Source organism: Poeciliopsis prolifica, unplaced genomic scaffold (genome assembly GCF_027474105.1).
Source record: "Poeciliopsis prolifica strain line A6 unplaced genomic scaffold, Auburn_PproV2 SCAFFOLD031, whole genome shotgun sequence".
Classification (NCBI taxonomy): Eukaryota; Metazoa; Chordata; class Actinopteri; order Cyprinodontiformes; family Poeciliidae; genus Poeciliopsis; species Poeciliopsis prolifica.
The window spans coordinates 4,277,501-4,292,175 of NW_026562406.1; the positions used below are offsets into that span (position 1 = coordinate 4,277,501).

General features: G+C 40.8%; 1 protein-coding gene across 8 annotated transcripts in view; it reads right to left on the reverse strand.

Moving 5' to 3' along the window:
- Nucleotides 1-159: 159 nt before the first annotated feature.
- The window catches only part of ep400 (E1A binding protein p400), a 28,376-nt gene continuing 13,860 nt past the window's right edge, over nucleotides 160-14,675 (reverse strand). For 5 of the 8 annotated variants that reach the window (XM_055050513.1, XM_055050512.1, XM_055050509.1 and 2 more), the window contains 30 exons: nucleotides 13,165-13,338; nucleotides 12,682-12,834; nucleotides 12,499-12,569; nucleotides 11,772-12,061; nucleotides 11,441-11,643; nucleotides 11,112-11,281; nucleotides 10,639-10,835; nucleotides 10,370-10,481; nucleotides 9,978-10,253; nucleotides 9,789-9,863; nucleotides 9,570-9,710; nucleotides 9,450-9,494; nucleotides 8,481-8,634; nucleotides 8,176-8,405; nucleotides 7,900-8,073; nucleotides 7,765-7,812; nucleotides 7,544-7,680; nucleotides 7,125-7,181; nucleotides 6,966-7,044; nucleotides 6,484-6,651; nucleotides 6,361-6,406; nucleotides 6,168-6,274; nucleotides 5,838-6,024; nucleotides 5,607-5,716; nucleotides 4,044-4,238; nucleotides 2,609-2,765; nucleotides 2,330-2,481; nucleotides 2,009-2,173; nucleotides 1,837-1,908; nucleotides 160-1,172 (listed from right to left, as the gene is read on the reverse strand). In XM_055050513.1, coding sequence (XP_054906488.1) covers nucleotides 861-1,172; nucleotides 1,837-1,908; nucleotides 2,009-2,173; nucleotides 2,330-2,481; nucleotides 2,609-2,765; nucleotides 4,044-4,238; nucleotides 5,607-5,716; nucleotides 5,838-6,024; nucleotides 6,168-6,274; nucleotides 6,361-6,406; nucleotides 6,484-6,651; nucleotides 6,966-7,044; nucleotides 7,125-7,181; nucleotides 7,544-7,680; nucleotides 7,765-7,812; nucleotides 7,900-8,073; nucleotides 8,176-8,405; nucleotides 8,481-8,634; nucleotides 9,450-9,494; nucleotides 9,570-9,710; nucleotides 9,789-9,863; nucleotides 9,978-10,253; nucleotides 10,370-10,481; nucleotides 10,639-10,835; nucleotides 11,112-11,281; nucleotides 11,441-11,643; nucleotides 11,772-12,061; nucleotides 12,499-12,569; nucleotides 12,682-12,834; nucleotides 13,165-13,338 — 4,457 coding nt within the window. In that variant the 3' untranslated portion in view covers nucleotides 160-860. The remainder of the gene's footprint in view (nucleotides 1,173-1,836; nucleotides 1,909-2,008; nucleotides 2,174-2,329; nucleotides 2,482-2,608; nucleotides 2,766-4,043; nucleotides 4,239-5,606; nucleotides 5,717-5,837; nucleotides 6,025-6,167; nucleotides 6,275-6,360; nucleotides 6,407-6,483; nucleotides 6,652-6,965; nucleotides 7,045-7,124; nucleotides 7,182-7,543; nucleotides 7,681-7,764; nucleotides 7,813-7,899; nucleotides 8,074-8,175; nucleotides 8,406-8,480; nucleotides 8,635-9,449; nucleotides 9,495-9,569; nucleotides 9,711-9,788; nucleotides 9,864-9,977; nucleotides 10,254-10,369; nucleotides 10,482-10,638; nucleotides 10,836-11,111; nucleotides 11,282-11,440; nucleotides 11,644-11,771; nucleotides 12,062-12,498; nucleotides 12,570-12,681; nucleotides 12,835-13,164; nucleotides 13,339-14,675) is intronic. The other 3 variants (XM_055050515.1, XM_055050510.1, XM_055050511.1) reach the window with 2 other exon arrangements.

The window sequence follows — 14,675 nt, forward strand, 5'->3', positions numbered from 1 at the left end:
GGAACGTTGATCAATATATTTGAAACTTATTTGACAAAATGTAATGTTTACTGCCGTTTCAGAATGTTTGATAGTGTAAAGCACTGACCTGCTATGTGCCGTCATAGAGTTTGAGGACTCACAAGATGTTTCAACACTTTAATGAAAGGAAAAGATGAATTTGTGTATAAAAACAAAACACTTTATTACAATTAGGCTGAAAAATCCAATGAAAACACAACTACTTTACAAGTACAAATGTTTTTTGGTTGATATTTACAGGGTCTTATTTTTCCTTTTGACATCAATTAAAAAAAAGAAGAAGTGAGAAAACATAAAAACACTAAAGTACATGTTTACAGTGTATTTACGGACATAAAAAAAAAAAAAAAAGATTAAAGGAGACCATTATTGTCCACGCGATCATCTAGGTAACAACAGAATCGGACGTACAGGCGACTAATAATGATGACTCTTACACTAATGGCGAGCTCATCCCCAAAAACAGAATGACTCCATCTTGTTAGGTCAGATATTCATGAAAAACAAGACCAGTGATGTTTGGTGGACTGAGCTGCTGATCATTGGGTTCATATTGACGTTGTTGATAACAAATAATACACATTTAAATCAAAATAAGAACGGGTCACTGTCTCGTCACTGATCTTCCAGTGTTGATCAGCTATTAGCTCTGAAACAAACCCTAAATATTGATTCGAGTTAAACAGGAGGGGAGACAAAGGGCTTGTTGTGATGAAGACAGTGGCTGGTTTTCAGGACTTAGATGTTGTTGGATCTGGAACAACCTCATGTGAGCTGCAGAGGAAAAAAAAAAAACCAACAAAAAAACACTTGGAGAGTGGTTTCATTACACGGCATGCCTAGCTGCTCCCCCCGCTGGGCTTGGCGGGCGTTTTGGCCCTCACGCCCCCTTGGCGAGCCTGATTCTTGGTGGGCTGCTGGGCCTGACCAGGCAGCTGTCCGGGGGACTCGGCGGCTGAGGGGGCGGCTGAGGGCGGATGGGCGGGGCTGTGCGGATTCTGCGGCTGGATCTGCGTGGCGGGCGTCACCACCTGCTGTGGGATGATCTTCTGCTGGACCACCTGCGTCGTGGGCGTCCCTGTAGGGATCATCTGAACTTGACCCGACGCCGACGTAGCAGCCTGTGCCAGGGTCACTGTCTGAGGCTGACCCTGGGGTCATGAGACAAACAAAGAGCAGGTTATCGCCGTGGAATTTAGATTTAGGATTATTTTCTTGATAGTCGGATCGGGCTTCTGTGCAACAGCATAGAGAAATCCACAACATGAAGTTGTGTTCGTCGACTTATAGTCTACATGGAAGAGGAGATAGTTGAACCTGTTCGGGAAATAAAAACAGCAATAAAAAAATGTGCGTACTGCTCCGATCCTTTCAATCACACGTCCCAGACGACTTGCACTTGACTCACCCTGTGGCTTACAAGCAACACGGTGGAGCTGGAAGAGTTTATTTCAATTTTATTTTTCAACCTTTCTACTAGAATAAAAATCCTCTAAGATTAAAAAGCTCTTTTCAGAGGAGTCCTAGACAAGAGGCAGCAACAAATACAACGTGAAACAAAAGCTAAAAATGGGAGAACGTACACGCTTTACATACTGGTGGTCTAAAAATGACAGCAGTAAAATCGTAACTAAACTATGTCAGGCATACTGTGAGCTCAGGTCAGTAATTAAAGTTAATCTGTCGGGTCAGTGCCTATGGCCTAGATTGGCCTAGTACAGACCAACACTCTGGTCTGTACTTCGCTGCTGTTACCAGAATACTTCAGGTGTGGGGAAAGTTAGCCGCTTTAATTAACAGTCAGTTCACCCTCACCTGCTGGGGAGACGACACTATCTGCTGAATGTTGGCCACAGCCGGCTGCACTATTTGTGGGAGCTTAGCCACCTATAATAAAAAGCAAACTCTTACATCAGCACACACACTGACTGCATACCTGCAAACCTGTGTTTTCTGTGTTTTTGACCATCAGGCGGCACCGACCCACCTGGATTTGTTGGGCTCCGGCTGGTTTTTGGGTCTGGGCGATGGATGCAGTAGTGAAGAACTGGGTTTTGATTCCAGGCTGCAGTTGCTGCGTTGCTGCGTAGGTCACCTTCTGTTGCTGCTGCGCCGACTGGGCCGCCTGCATCGTTACCTGCTGGGTACCAATCTAACCAAAAAAACGTTTCAGTCAATAAAATACACACAGTTTAGGCTGACTACTCTAGATGAAGATTTTGTCTTACACAGCACACTAATAAATGAACAAGACCCTGACGGCGCTGATGACTGAGAATCCCCTAGTTTGTGGTTGTGGCGTCTTTACCTTCTGCTGAACGGTGGCCTGTCCTTGCTGAGGCTGCCCTGCTTTCTGCTGAGCTGCAGCGGCCTGGATGGCTGGCGGGTGCTGCGGTTTCTTCATCGGAATCTGCCCCTGGACTTGCACCAGGGGGAAGCCGGTCGTCAGCACAGGGGCCCCTTAAAACGAGATAAAAAAAAACACACACACACACACACAAAACCAAGTGGAATTGATCATAGCAGCATATTTAAATAGAGAATAAAAATGCTTTCCTGGGAGAAAAAAACAAGTCTTGAGACTCACCAGTTTTCTGTGCTTGATTAATAGCCACACTTAGTCCTGACATCGTGGTCACTGCAGAGACCACTGCTGGCACAGACACCACCGGAGGCTTGGTGAGGGTCACCTGAGCCGTCTGTCCTGCCTGGGCCTGTATTTGCCCCTGAGAGGGCATTCGAGTCTGCACAAGCACAAGGGATATAGTTGTAAGAAGTCACCGTTACCAGCTCGGCGTTCTCATTAACGTTCCTCGAATAAGTAAGGATTGTGTGAAGTTTTGTTTTTAAAAAGTCAGATGCTGCAGAAGAACGTGTTTGGATTATTTATCTGGATGCAAGTACCCGGGTGAAAACTAAAGTACACGTAGTTCTTCTCCCTGATTTTTGTTGCAGCTCCTAAAACTTTTTGGCGTAAACATCCTGCACTAACTGAATTATGAGCTGTTTATTTTCTTGTGATATAGGCGAAGGGAAAGTAAATAATCCAGAATTAATTTTTCCGTACGCCCCCCAAGGTTTTGCTTTCTTCAGTGTTTGAAAGTAATTTCCAAGAGCCGACAACAAGCCAGAGGAATTTAATGACTGTACAGAAACACTGCTAGCATCAAAGTTCCCCTGATGCATATCTGTACTTTGTTTGCCCAAAATACTGCCTATAGCAAACATGCAATCCGTGTTCAATCAGTTTTATTCCATCTCTCGCTTTTTTTTCGTATTTATTTTTTCATTTTTCAATGATCAGATATTGGCATCAACATTTTGCCTGGCATACCTCGCAGACAGAATTTCTAGGTATAGCTTAACCAAAGCTACGGCAAGTAAACACGGTTCATTTTCAAGTCTATGTGGCTTTACACACGAGACCATTTCCTTCCATCTCTGTCCAGGTTTTGTTTGTGGGAACATAAAAGGAATGCAGAAAGGAGAGAGTAAAAAACAAACTGACAGGGCCAGAGTGTCGCCGTATCAGGTGTATCGATGTGCGAAACTGTAAATCCACAAAACATTACTTTGAATCAATGAGTTTTGTTTATAAAGTGCAAACTGAAGTCAGGTGGCATCCTATCATTTTGAATTATTTGTTTCTCTCAAAAAGGAAGAAAAAGTACATATAAAACAATATCCTTGACTCTGAGATATTTTTCCCATTTATTTCAATGTTTAAATAAAAAAGTCTATTTTTAAATTAACTGTGACGGTTATTTGACCCCATTCTCTAGCAGCAGGTTCTTTCTGTACCATCCATTTTTTTTTTTTGTAATTGCCTTTTTTGCAGCCGCTACAAGCACGTTTCACTGGTATCCATCGATGGATTGCATTTCGGGGGGTTTTGCATCCTAAAAACATGGTTTTGAAATTTGATGGAATGTTGATTTGAAAAAATTTGGTTAAATGCTACATTCATAGCAGCCCGGTATTCTTTGGAGAATAGAATCTCTCTCTTTCTGAAATAATCTTACCAGTCTGGTCACTTGCAGCGTGTTTGCAGCGAGGACGGCTCCAGGTCTGGCTGCAGCCACGGTGGCCAGCTGAGGACTGGCTTGGCCAGCCTGAGCGGGCTGCACCTGGCTGGGCTGCTGGGCCACGGCACCCTGCGCCACCGCCGCCACCTGCTGTCCCGCCCCCTTATGCTTCTGTCCAGGTTTTAATAACTCCTGCAAGCACAAACGGAAACAAACTTAGGAAACGGCAAGGGCGCATTTGTTTTACACGGAAAATATCAATTTTCACAAAGAAATCAGTTGCACTGCTTACAGCGTAGCCTCATGTTTATCTCATTTAATCACATTCATACCATTTTTTCATTTCTTTTTTATTTTTACTATGTATTTCAATGTGTTTTTTTTGAGATTGTGTATAATGGACCATAAATGTGAAATGGAAGGAAGAAAATGTCAGTACATGTGTTTCATTACAGCTTCACATCTTTCGAGGTTCGTCTCACAGCTGGAGACTCAAAGCTTTGCTCACTTTTCTTTGCAAAGTAGATTCAAACAATTTAATTTTAGCTCTGAAGGTATGTTTTAGTATCTTTGTCCCGCTAAAACGTGAACTTTCATCACTTTCTCAAGTACTCTGGCCTTTAACAGGCATTCTTTCTGAACTTGAGGACGGCTGCCATTAAAAAATGCATCGTCAGCATGACTCAGTGCTAAGGTAGTGTGTTAAAGGGGCTGTACAGGGTTCATTCATAGGGAGAATTCTTGCCTTGCCCAGTGCAATATGCTCTCTATCCCTTTCATGACTTGTGGCAAACATTAAAAACAACTTTCTTGGTTGCGTCTCTGGTTCATATTAAGTGGAAGGCAACATCTTGGTAGCTTTGCTGAAGTCTTTCAATTTTTTTGGATGACCGGTTGAGTCCTGCTCCCTGAGATATTACATGCTTTAGAAACTAGCCTACCCCTCCTTTACAAGTCTCCACAGTTGCATCATAAAACCCCAATTAAACACATTAAAGTTTATGACTGTGCCACAAAAAATGTGAAAAGGTTTAGGGTTGTGAAGACCTTTCCAATGAACTGTTGCAACAAGATTCTGCTAAAATCTAAACACTGAATTTATTTCTTTTATATGGACAATGCAATCAGAATCACTTTATTTCCATTGCTAGTAAACACATTCACATGCTGGAAAATTGATTTGATGTAATAGTAAAATAAATAATAATAATAAATTAATCTGAAAAAGAAAAATACAAAAAACAAAATCACAATGATTGCAAGCTACTCAAATGTTTGTCTGACAAAAAAGTTCTCTGAGAAAATGAAAACACATCGAATGAGACTAAATTTACGAGATATTATGAACAAATTTGAGGCCAACTAAATTTTTTGCAAACAAATTTAAGACGTTTTGTCATTTCATTTACACAAATTAAAGTCTTTAAGGTTAAGCAGACACTCTGTAAATTTCAACACTTGTCCATGTGAAGCTTTGCTCTCCACGGGGAAACAAAAGGTAAAAGAAGTAACATTCAATAACATTAGTAAATTACCCATAGCATAATGAGGCTAGTGTACCTGGGTTTTGCCTACACCTTTGATCTGAGAAGGAGCTGCCAGGTGCTGCTGTCGTAACATCTGCAGTTGGGCTTGAGTAAAGGACTTCGTTGTCATCGAGATACCTGGCGCTGGAAGGACAACGACAGACGGGTAAATTCAGCAAAAAAAAACAAACCCCAAAACAAATTAAAATTAAAATAAAACTCATGCTATGATTACAAAAACTTGAGCACAAATCCATTTTTGTACCTGGTGTGACCGGGGGGACCAGCGGGCGAGTTTGTGACTGTACAGGGCTCAAAGTAGTAGAAACCACGGCAGAAGCTGTCACCGGGGTCACAGCTCGCACACCACCTGTAGCTATGGCGACCACTTCAGTCGGGGCGGCGGTAGCCCTCTGCGCGTGGACCACCTGGGCTCCAGCGCTGCCTGCAGGCTGGATCGGTAATGACAACACAGTGAACAGAGCTCATCAGGCGCCACCGTCTATTGACAAGGTTTGGTTTCTGCCAGAATAAAGGCTGTTTGTGTTACAGTGAATTAATTCTGCCGCCGCAGTAACAAGTGAACATGACTCACAGACAGGGTGCCTGGTATGACTGGAGATGCCAGGCGTTTATTGGCCTGGAAGGGACTCTGGGAAATCCCAGCTCCTGTGTTCACAATCACATTCCCTCCTACAGTTGCTTGGAGAAACACAGAGAAATTAATTCACTTCAGAAACAACAACAACAACTGCACTGTAATAAGAAGCATGTGTGTGTCAACATACCGGCCTGAATGGTGGTGCCCACAGTGGCGTTTTTAATCGCCCCGGCCTAGAAAACAGGAAACATAATGGTGTGAAACTTTGGCTAGGAATAGGATCATTTGTATAATAATTCATATTCCTCACCAGTACAGCTGCATTGGGCACAGCAGTAGCTCCAGTTACCCCAGCAGCCTGTGGAACCTGAGCTTGGCCGACAGCAGGAGTCTGGGCCTGACCGGCCGCAGCCTGAGTCTGGGGAGCTCCAGCTTGTTGCTGGGCCAACTGCTGGGCTTTCTGCTGCTCTGCAAGGGCCTGCAAACGCACAAAAAAACTAAACCAGCTGCAAACATCTAAAAAAATAAATAAATACACAGAAGCTTGACGATGCAATACTCATATGAGAGCAGTGTGGAGGTCAAGAAAATCGGTGAACAAATGTAAACCAATTCTTTCTTCTATTAGTGACTAATAAAGTAGGCAATAGCTAAATCCAAGACTACAGAATAGTATTAGCTGATTCTAGCTATAAATAATATGAAAAACCAGCCCTTTGAGGACAGTCCTGATCTTGATGTGTCCCAAAATGAAAATGCTTAGAAATAAATAATCAATCGGTTGATATTCACCTTTTTCTCTTTGGCAATCCTTTCAGCCCGCTGAGAGGCCACCTGAATGGGAGGCAGGGGCTTATCGTAACTAATCCCACTGAAAGAGAAAATAAGTGTGGATTGGAACTTTTGTATATTCATTTAAAAATATTCTAAGAGCAGAAATATTAAACATACCTCTCTGCTAAGACCGACGCGTGTTTGGGATTCTTCTGGAAGGGATTCATTCCAAGCCTTTGAACAATATGAATAAAACTATAAATACATTTCAATATGAAGAGCTACAAAACCACCAATAATTCATTCTACTTTACAAGACTACAGTGCACTGAATATAAGTGCCTTTTAATCAATTTGAGGATAAAATCTTCTCTTAAATGAATTCCTTTAAAAATTGCTAATATTAAAGATATTTGCAAAACAAATAGGTCCAGTTCATACACAAAAATAAATAAATAATTCCAATCGTAGATAGAGATTTAAAATTAATTCAATACATGTGAATTGAACCCTATATTTTATAAAATACAGTTTAGATTTGTATGCCAAGTGATAGAATAACAGCAGGAGCAGCAGTCTAATCACTGAACACTTACAGCGGTTTGATAGGTGGGCTCCTCTTACTGGCGATTATTTTCATGAGTTCAAAGCGACTGCTGTACAGCTGAATCTGTGAGCTGTTGTCATCCTGGGAGTAGATCTGGCAGGTCCGCAAAGGACGGCTGTTCTTAGACTGAACGAATGCGAAAAGGACAAATATTAACTCAAGTGAAACAATAAATGCTTATTCGCCCCAAATTCAAAAGAAAGAGCATACCTTATATATGCTCTTGGATTTCTTCTTCGGGTTGGGCTCATACACCAACTGGAAAATTAGAGAAAGCCATCAGCAAATGTGGGCAGTCTAGTTTTAAAGTCGGGTGACAGTCTAGTTTTAAAGTGCGTTCAGTACCTTGCCCTCCTCTCTAGGAATGATGACGTTCTCGTAGCGGTTGCGACACTGTTTGGGTGAGCGGTAGATACGGCTGCAGGAGTTCACCACGTCGCTCACCAGATCCCAGTTAGGTGTGTGGGCAGGAGACACGATTGTCAAATTCAAAGGCAGCTCCAGCAGCTGTTTCACAGCCTGAAGAACAGTAGCAGGAAATTTCATCAGCGCCATAAAAAGTTTTTTTTTTTTTTCTTTCAAATGAGAAGCAGATATGGGAGGTTTGAGTGTAGCTGTTACCTGAAGCAGAGCCCAGTCCTCACTGATGAGCCACTCTGGGTTATCCTGACCAGCCTCCATGGCAGGTTTAGCCAGTGACGGCAGCGGTTTGGCAAATGGAGGCTGTTTGATGGAAAAGTTCTTTTTCTGGTCTTTGCCTTCACGCCGAACTTTGAGCATGCTGGCCTTTTCGAAGAGGGAGCGTGGAGGAATGACCGTCTCCCCGTGACCCTTCTTCTTCTTTCTGGCTGCTGCAAGACAAAACGGGTACAGCTGAGATGAAGTGGAACAATTCCACCTAGCATCCTCGCTGACACCTCCTTTACCTGAGGGATCCATCTTGAGCCTCTTGTGCTCCTTGCGGATGTAGATAGGAGGCAGCTTGGACTCCGGCACAGGTGTGGTGTCATACATCAGCATCATGACCGAATCGATGTAAATGTCATTGTCATCCTGTGGTGGCGTGGGCGGAGTCCAAACCTATGTTGAAGGATGACAGAGAGGCAATAGCAAGGCAGAAGGTCATTTTGTACTACAATACTCACAAAATAAATGGAGAGAGGGATTTTTTCTGCACTGATATGATGCGTTGTAATAAGTTATTTAATGTTTAATGCACATTATATTAATTTTTGGAAGAGTTATCTGACTCTATAGCATTCTATTGCACATCCCTTGTTTGCCATTTTTATTTCTAAAAACTGCAAAGTATTTCTGAAATACAGTACATTATAATTATTCCTATTATTATTGGTATTGTTAATGTTGTTCCTTACATGTTGTTTTTAATACTTCAGTGACTGTTTTGTATGAACTTATACCTGATACAGCTATTGCACCCGAATTTCCCCTTTGCGGGACATTTGTGGCATTTTCTATTCTACGAATGCAAAAATAAGCGGAATTGTGTGCAATATCTGCATATGATGCAATTCTCAGAGGGTGTCATGTAAAAACTTTATTATTTAAAAGTTAGAGCAGCCGAGGTTTCTGTCTGAAGTGCAAATATGGAAGTTCACTAAGGATTTACTGCTGATGTTTCTGTACAGGTTAAAAACAAACTCTGTAAAAACTGAACCATAAGAATGGATGAAGGACAAATGTTAAGATGTTTAGAGGGGTATAGGTTTTAGCCAACAGAATACCGAACTAAGTTGAAAACAACAAATAGTTTCCCAACAATTTTGTTGCTTAATTTTTTTTCCAATTCCTATTTTATACTTTTCCAGAATGTGTGGAAATCCTGTTTCGACATAGCAGCAGTGACTTATATTCCAGAACATCTAGTGTCTTACCGGCATAATTTCTGTATGCCCATCCTCTGCATCAAACACATATTCCTGTTAAACACACAGAAAAGATTTGAGTCTCCATGTAGTGCAACACTTCTTGTTTATCTGATAATATCCACACACCATGTTGTATGCATCTTCTCTGGTATAGGTGAAGAGGTCTTCCTCTCCCTCCATCAGCTGGCATTTTTCCTCCTCTTCCTCCTCTTTCAGTTTCTGTAGTTGCTGTAGCTCCCAGCCTCTCTTTGCACACTCCAACCTCTCCTAGAGGACATGAACAACGTCAAACATAGAAAAGGTGTCTGAACTAGGTGAACTAAATCAACAGAACATGTCTCATACCTTTAGAGCAGCTTCGTCATCACCGATGTGGAGGTACTCCAAGTAATGCAGAGCGTATCTTTCAATAGGAGTAAGCTGACAGTTGGATAGAATTTTAAAAAATGTGAGAAAGGCAATTGCATTTTAGACAGTTTTATTTCACAGAGCTGAATCGAGCTCCCAAAGAAACATTGAAGACTGTAAAACTACCTGTTCCATGACTGCGTTCAACTCCTCTAGCAGGCCAGGTTCTTCTTCAGTTTGGATCTCTGACTCTAATGGTGATCTCACTCCCAGCTCCTCCTCTTGGGGCTCTCCCTCCTCTGATTGGACATCCAGATTTATACTGTGCAGAGCCTGGATGTAGGGTCTTGCTACTTTGGGAGAAATAGATTCAGAGGCCGAAGGCTCCTGATGAAGCACCACAAACTCCTCCACCTTCACCCCTGAAGTTGCTTCTACTTCCAGCAGGTCTTGGATTGTCGACTACAGACACAGAATCAGGTCAGTTGTTTAATTTAAACGCTGTTAATCACAAATTGCACTTTGCATTCAATTCTTAACCACAGACTATAAAATTTGAAGCTGAAGGTTTGTCTTACCTGTGTGAGGAAAGCCAAACTGTAGTCAGTGCCCTGTGCAACTACTTCTCTTATAAGCTCCTTGGTCCCATTTTTTAACAGCTTCTCTTCAATTGAGTTGCCACTCTCCAGCCTGATCAAAACAAAGCAGGAAAGCAGCCATTACAAAACCAACAGAATCCCTAAATGCTGCATATTTCAGCATTTAACTATGCAGCATTGTTGAAGTGAAGAGGTCTTTACTTCAGCAAATAGAAAAGCATCATAAACAGATGTATTTGAAAAATTACCTGTATATGTGAATATCCTTGGAACGCCCCACTTTTTCACACCATTCTTGAGTGCGGACGTCCATGCTTGGGTTGAGATCCGTGTCGTAGAAAATGATTGTATCTGCATCAACAATGGTTCCGACCTCAGAGCAGCAGCAGTTGGTCAGGATGCTGCAGAACACCTGCTTGTTGGTGTTAAACGTCCTCATATTTTCCTGTGGAAACACACAAACAACGAAGGTAAGTGGCTGAGAAAAAGCTACCAGCAACACAACTTTTTCCATTTTGAAAGGTCAGAAATGTTTTTTTTTTAAAATAAAACATAGCCTGTAGAGAGAAATCTGTGAATGACAATCAAACAAAAGAAATAAGTTTTCTCATCTCTGACGCCAATCCAAAAAGATATTCATCACATGTCAGTGGTAAGGAAAAAACATCTACTGGAAACAAATTCATTCTTTTATTTAGTTGAATGGTTTGAGATGGTTTACCTGTGTTTCTTCATATGTGAGGCTTTCATCAATGCGCACATATTTGAGTTGCCTGTGATCCAGGAAGGCCTCCAAGATGTCCAGCATCTTAAACATCTGAGTAAAGATGAGGACACGTCGACTCTCTGACCTAAGCTTCTGCAGCAGAATGGCAAGAGCTTCCAGTTTACCTTTGCAAAGAAAAATACATTAATTAATGCTCCTCTTAATTCAGTTGTCAAGTGCATAGTTAAATACACGCTCTAAGCAACTTGAAAGACGGTTTTGTAATTCGAAAGCGACCCTGTTTATTTAGAGAGAGGAACACTGAGACGTGTGAGCAGACTTACCCGAGTCCATCTGCATTAACTGTAAGTCAGGACGGGCCAAGAAATGTCTGGAGGCTAAATGGTGAATGTCTGCACTGTGAGGCTCAGAGGCCTCCAGCAGCTGCTGCTGAAAGGATTTCTGCTGAAGCCTGTAGGAAACTGAAGGATCTGCCGCATACAGATGAGGAGGCGGAGCTACAGCTGCGGGCACCACACATGTCAACCTACAAAATAACAAGCATGAAATAGTAACAATAATACTCAGAACTGATGTGTGACAGAAAAAAAATCAATAAAGTTAATTAGCAACAGACAAAAAATTAGGAACAAGTTTTAACAAAAGTGGAAATACCTCTTGATCAGGCTTCCAGCAGCTTCATGATGGTTCTCCACGGTCAGCAAAGCAGACTGCAGCACGGACGTGGTACCCACACAGGTTCTCTGAGCTCTAGAGCAGCTTTCTCTGCCCACCCACCTCCAGCCCCCAGCAGTCAGGGCGGTGTGAGCAGATTCTGGACTCAAAGTGCATGCCTGCAGCAGGTCGGACCCATACAGCACTCTGCGGTTACAGCGCTGTTCATTTGCTTCAAACAGGCGGCTCAAGCGCTCCTTCAGCTGCTGAGACTTTTCCTCCGATGCCTCCTAAAGATCGAAGTGGGATATTTTAAAAAAAACATTAACATCATAATAAATAGTTTTTTATTTTCTGACAACAGCTTACTTATTTGCAAGTAAGCTAATCTTATCAATAAACTAACTCAACACGTTAGGGGAAACTAACGTGTTACTCTCTACAAGCAAACAGAGTTTTATCCAGATTCATGTTCCATTTCATATAAAAGAACAGAAATAAAGAATTTATTGATGTAAAGAAGGAACAAATAATTGTGATTACATTAAACATGTTTCCAATCTGCAGGAAAGAAAACAGAAGCATTCCAATACTCCTGTCAATGTTTATGTCATTGAAACAAACCAAATTTTATTTTGAATAAAATCCACTTCTATAGTTTGACAGCATCATTTATCTGGGCTTCAGATCTTTTTAGTCATATGTGACATAACTTCAACATACTCACCAGTGAAGCCCCATGACCTGCAGTTGTAAGCTTGGATGTAGATGATGTTGCATTTGAAGTCGCGCCCAATGCTAATGAAAGAAACAATGTCACACATTCAGTATTAATAAACGAAATGTTTGGGAGAACATAGCACCTTTCATTCCACAGGAATGTCGAAACAATCAGCAGAAAAAAAGTCACCTTGCTGAGCCATTGAGAGGGCAGGATGAGGGGTTCCAGGTGTCGCTGCAGGGCTAGAGGCAGGAACGGTTTGAGGCATCGTTTGCATCACCATGGAGCCCGGGGGTCGTATAATCGGCTGCCCTGGAGCGGACACAATCTGCAGGATGTTGCCTAAAACAACCACAAACATGGAGGCAATTAAAAAGTGCCCTCAAACCAACAGGAGAGAAAAACTTTCAGCTACATTTTTAGCCACAACTAACTGAATAGTTGGTCAGATAGCCAAAGCTAACTGAATACAAAACAGAAATATTGAAGCACAAGTTTAACAGCATTTAAGATAACTATTAAGGTTAATTACTCATGTATACTCATTTGTATGGTAAAAAAAAAACACACAAAAAAACAACACAATAAATGGAAATGGTAAACACAGACTTTTAAAGGTGAAAGCAAAGAAAATGATGGAAAGATAAAATATGACAATGGGATGTACATTACCGAGTGTACCTTGGAGCTGCAAAGGCTGTCCAGTGGTGAGTTGGCGGAGCTGGCTGTGGGACAGAGTGAACTTGTTCCCCTGAAACTGCAGGGTGACCGGAGTCTCTGGCTGCGAGATGCGGTTCTGACTTCCTGCCATGTTGGCCAGCTGGGCAATTTTCACCACATCTCCACCTTCATTGGAAAGAAAAGAACAAACAGTAAAAAATAGATGGTAATAGTAATAATGATAATGAAAATATTTCACATCTATGTTCAGAAATATAAAACAATGTATTTAGTTAGTTGTAAGGTGAAAAGGAGGCAAGACATGCAGAACTAATGTGAATTAATCAGATGGAAAAAGCACATCTCCTCTCAACAACAAAGCAGCTTGTAATAAAGACATAAAGGGAGAAAGTTCAAAATATAACAAACAAAACACTTTTTCAAGACAACACACACCTCAGCACAAACTACAGTAAAAGAAAAAAATATCTCACTAACTACTGAATATGATGTACATGGATATTTTCACTAATGTTACCACATTTAATTGGTATAATTATGCAGTTACAACAAAAAACAAAAATAAATCTCAGAAGTTGTACTCTAACTAGTTCAATAAAAATGAGAAAAATCAATTTTTTATTTATTTTAAAACCAGATAAAACCTTCCCTTTCCATACATGCAATTTTTAAGCTATTCTATGTTTTGCAAAACAAACAAAAAAAAAACAAATAAACTGTAAATTCTTCACTCTTAGAGGTAAATAGAATCCGTCTGAAAAGGGACCCTGGAGTAAAAATGCACTGAAATGTTTTTGTTGTTCTCCAGGCAGATATATTCACTTGGAAGCAAAATAATTGAAAACCTGAAGATTATATTAACAGCAATCAAACAGTTATCACATATACAAATACTGTGTGTCACTGAAAAAGTTGACAATTTAAAGCGTTGGATAATCTGCAGAGATGCTTACGCATGCTCTGCTTTGACATTCAAAATTAGACAAAAGAGGAGAGAAAATAAAATAGAGATAGCTTTGGGTCATTTCCTAATAGCTTAGTTGATGCAATACACAAAGATATATTAGTAAATGAACTGGGGTGTAAAATATTAAAAAGGAAAGGACAACATAAAAGGAATGAGGTGTTTCCTGGACTTTTTTAGTTGAATCATATTTATTTTTCCTGTAATCGGGATGTAAAATGTTGATGGGAGGGTTCACAGATATAATTGGACTCATACTGAGTAAGAACACTGAACAGAAAATTGTGTATGGAAAAAACAAACAAAAAACAACCTCCAAGACAGTTATTAAAAGCCTTGCACTAATTTTCTGGCCATTTGTACTTAATTTTGCAAGAATGTAAGATTTTTTTAAGATTAAAAAAATTGTTTTGAGATTTTATTGTTTAATTTTTATCTTAAGTATATTTCTTTCTATATATTCCTAGTCTACTCTTCACTGGGGCAGCTTGACATTAAAATATTATATGATGGTGATGTACTTATTAAATATTGCAAT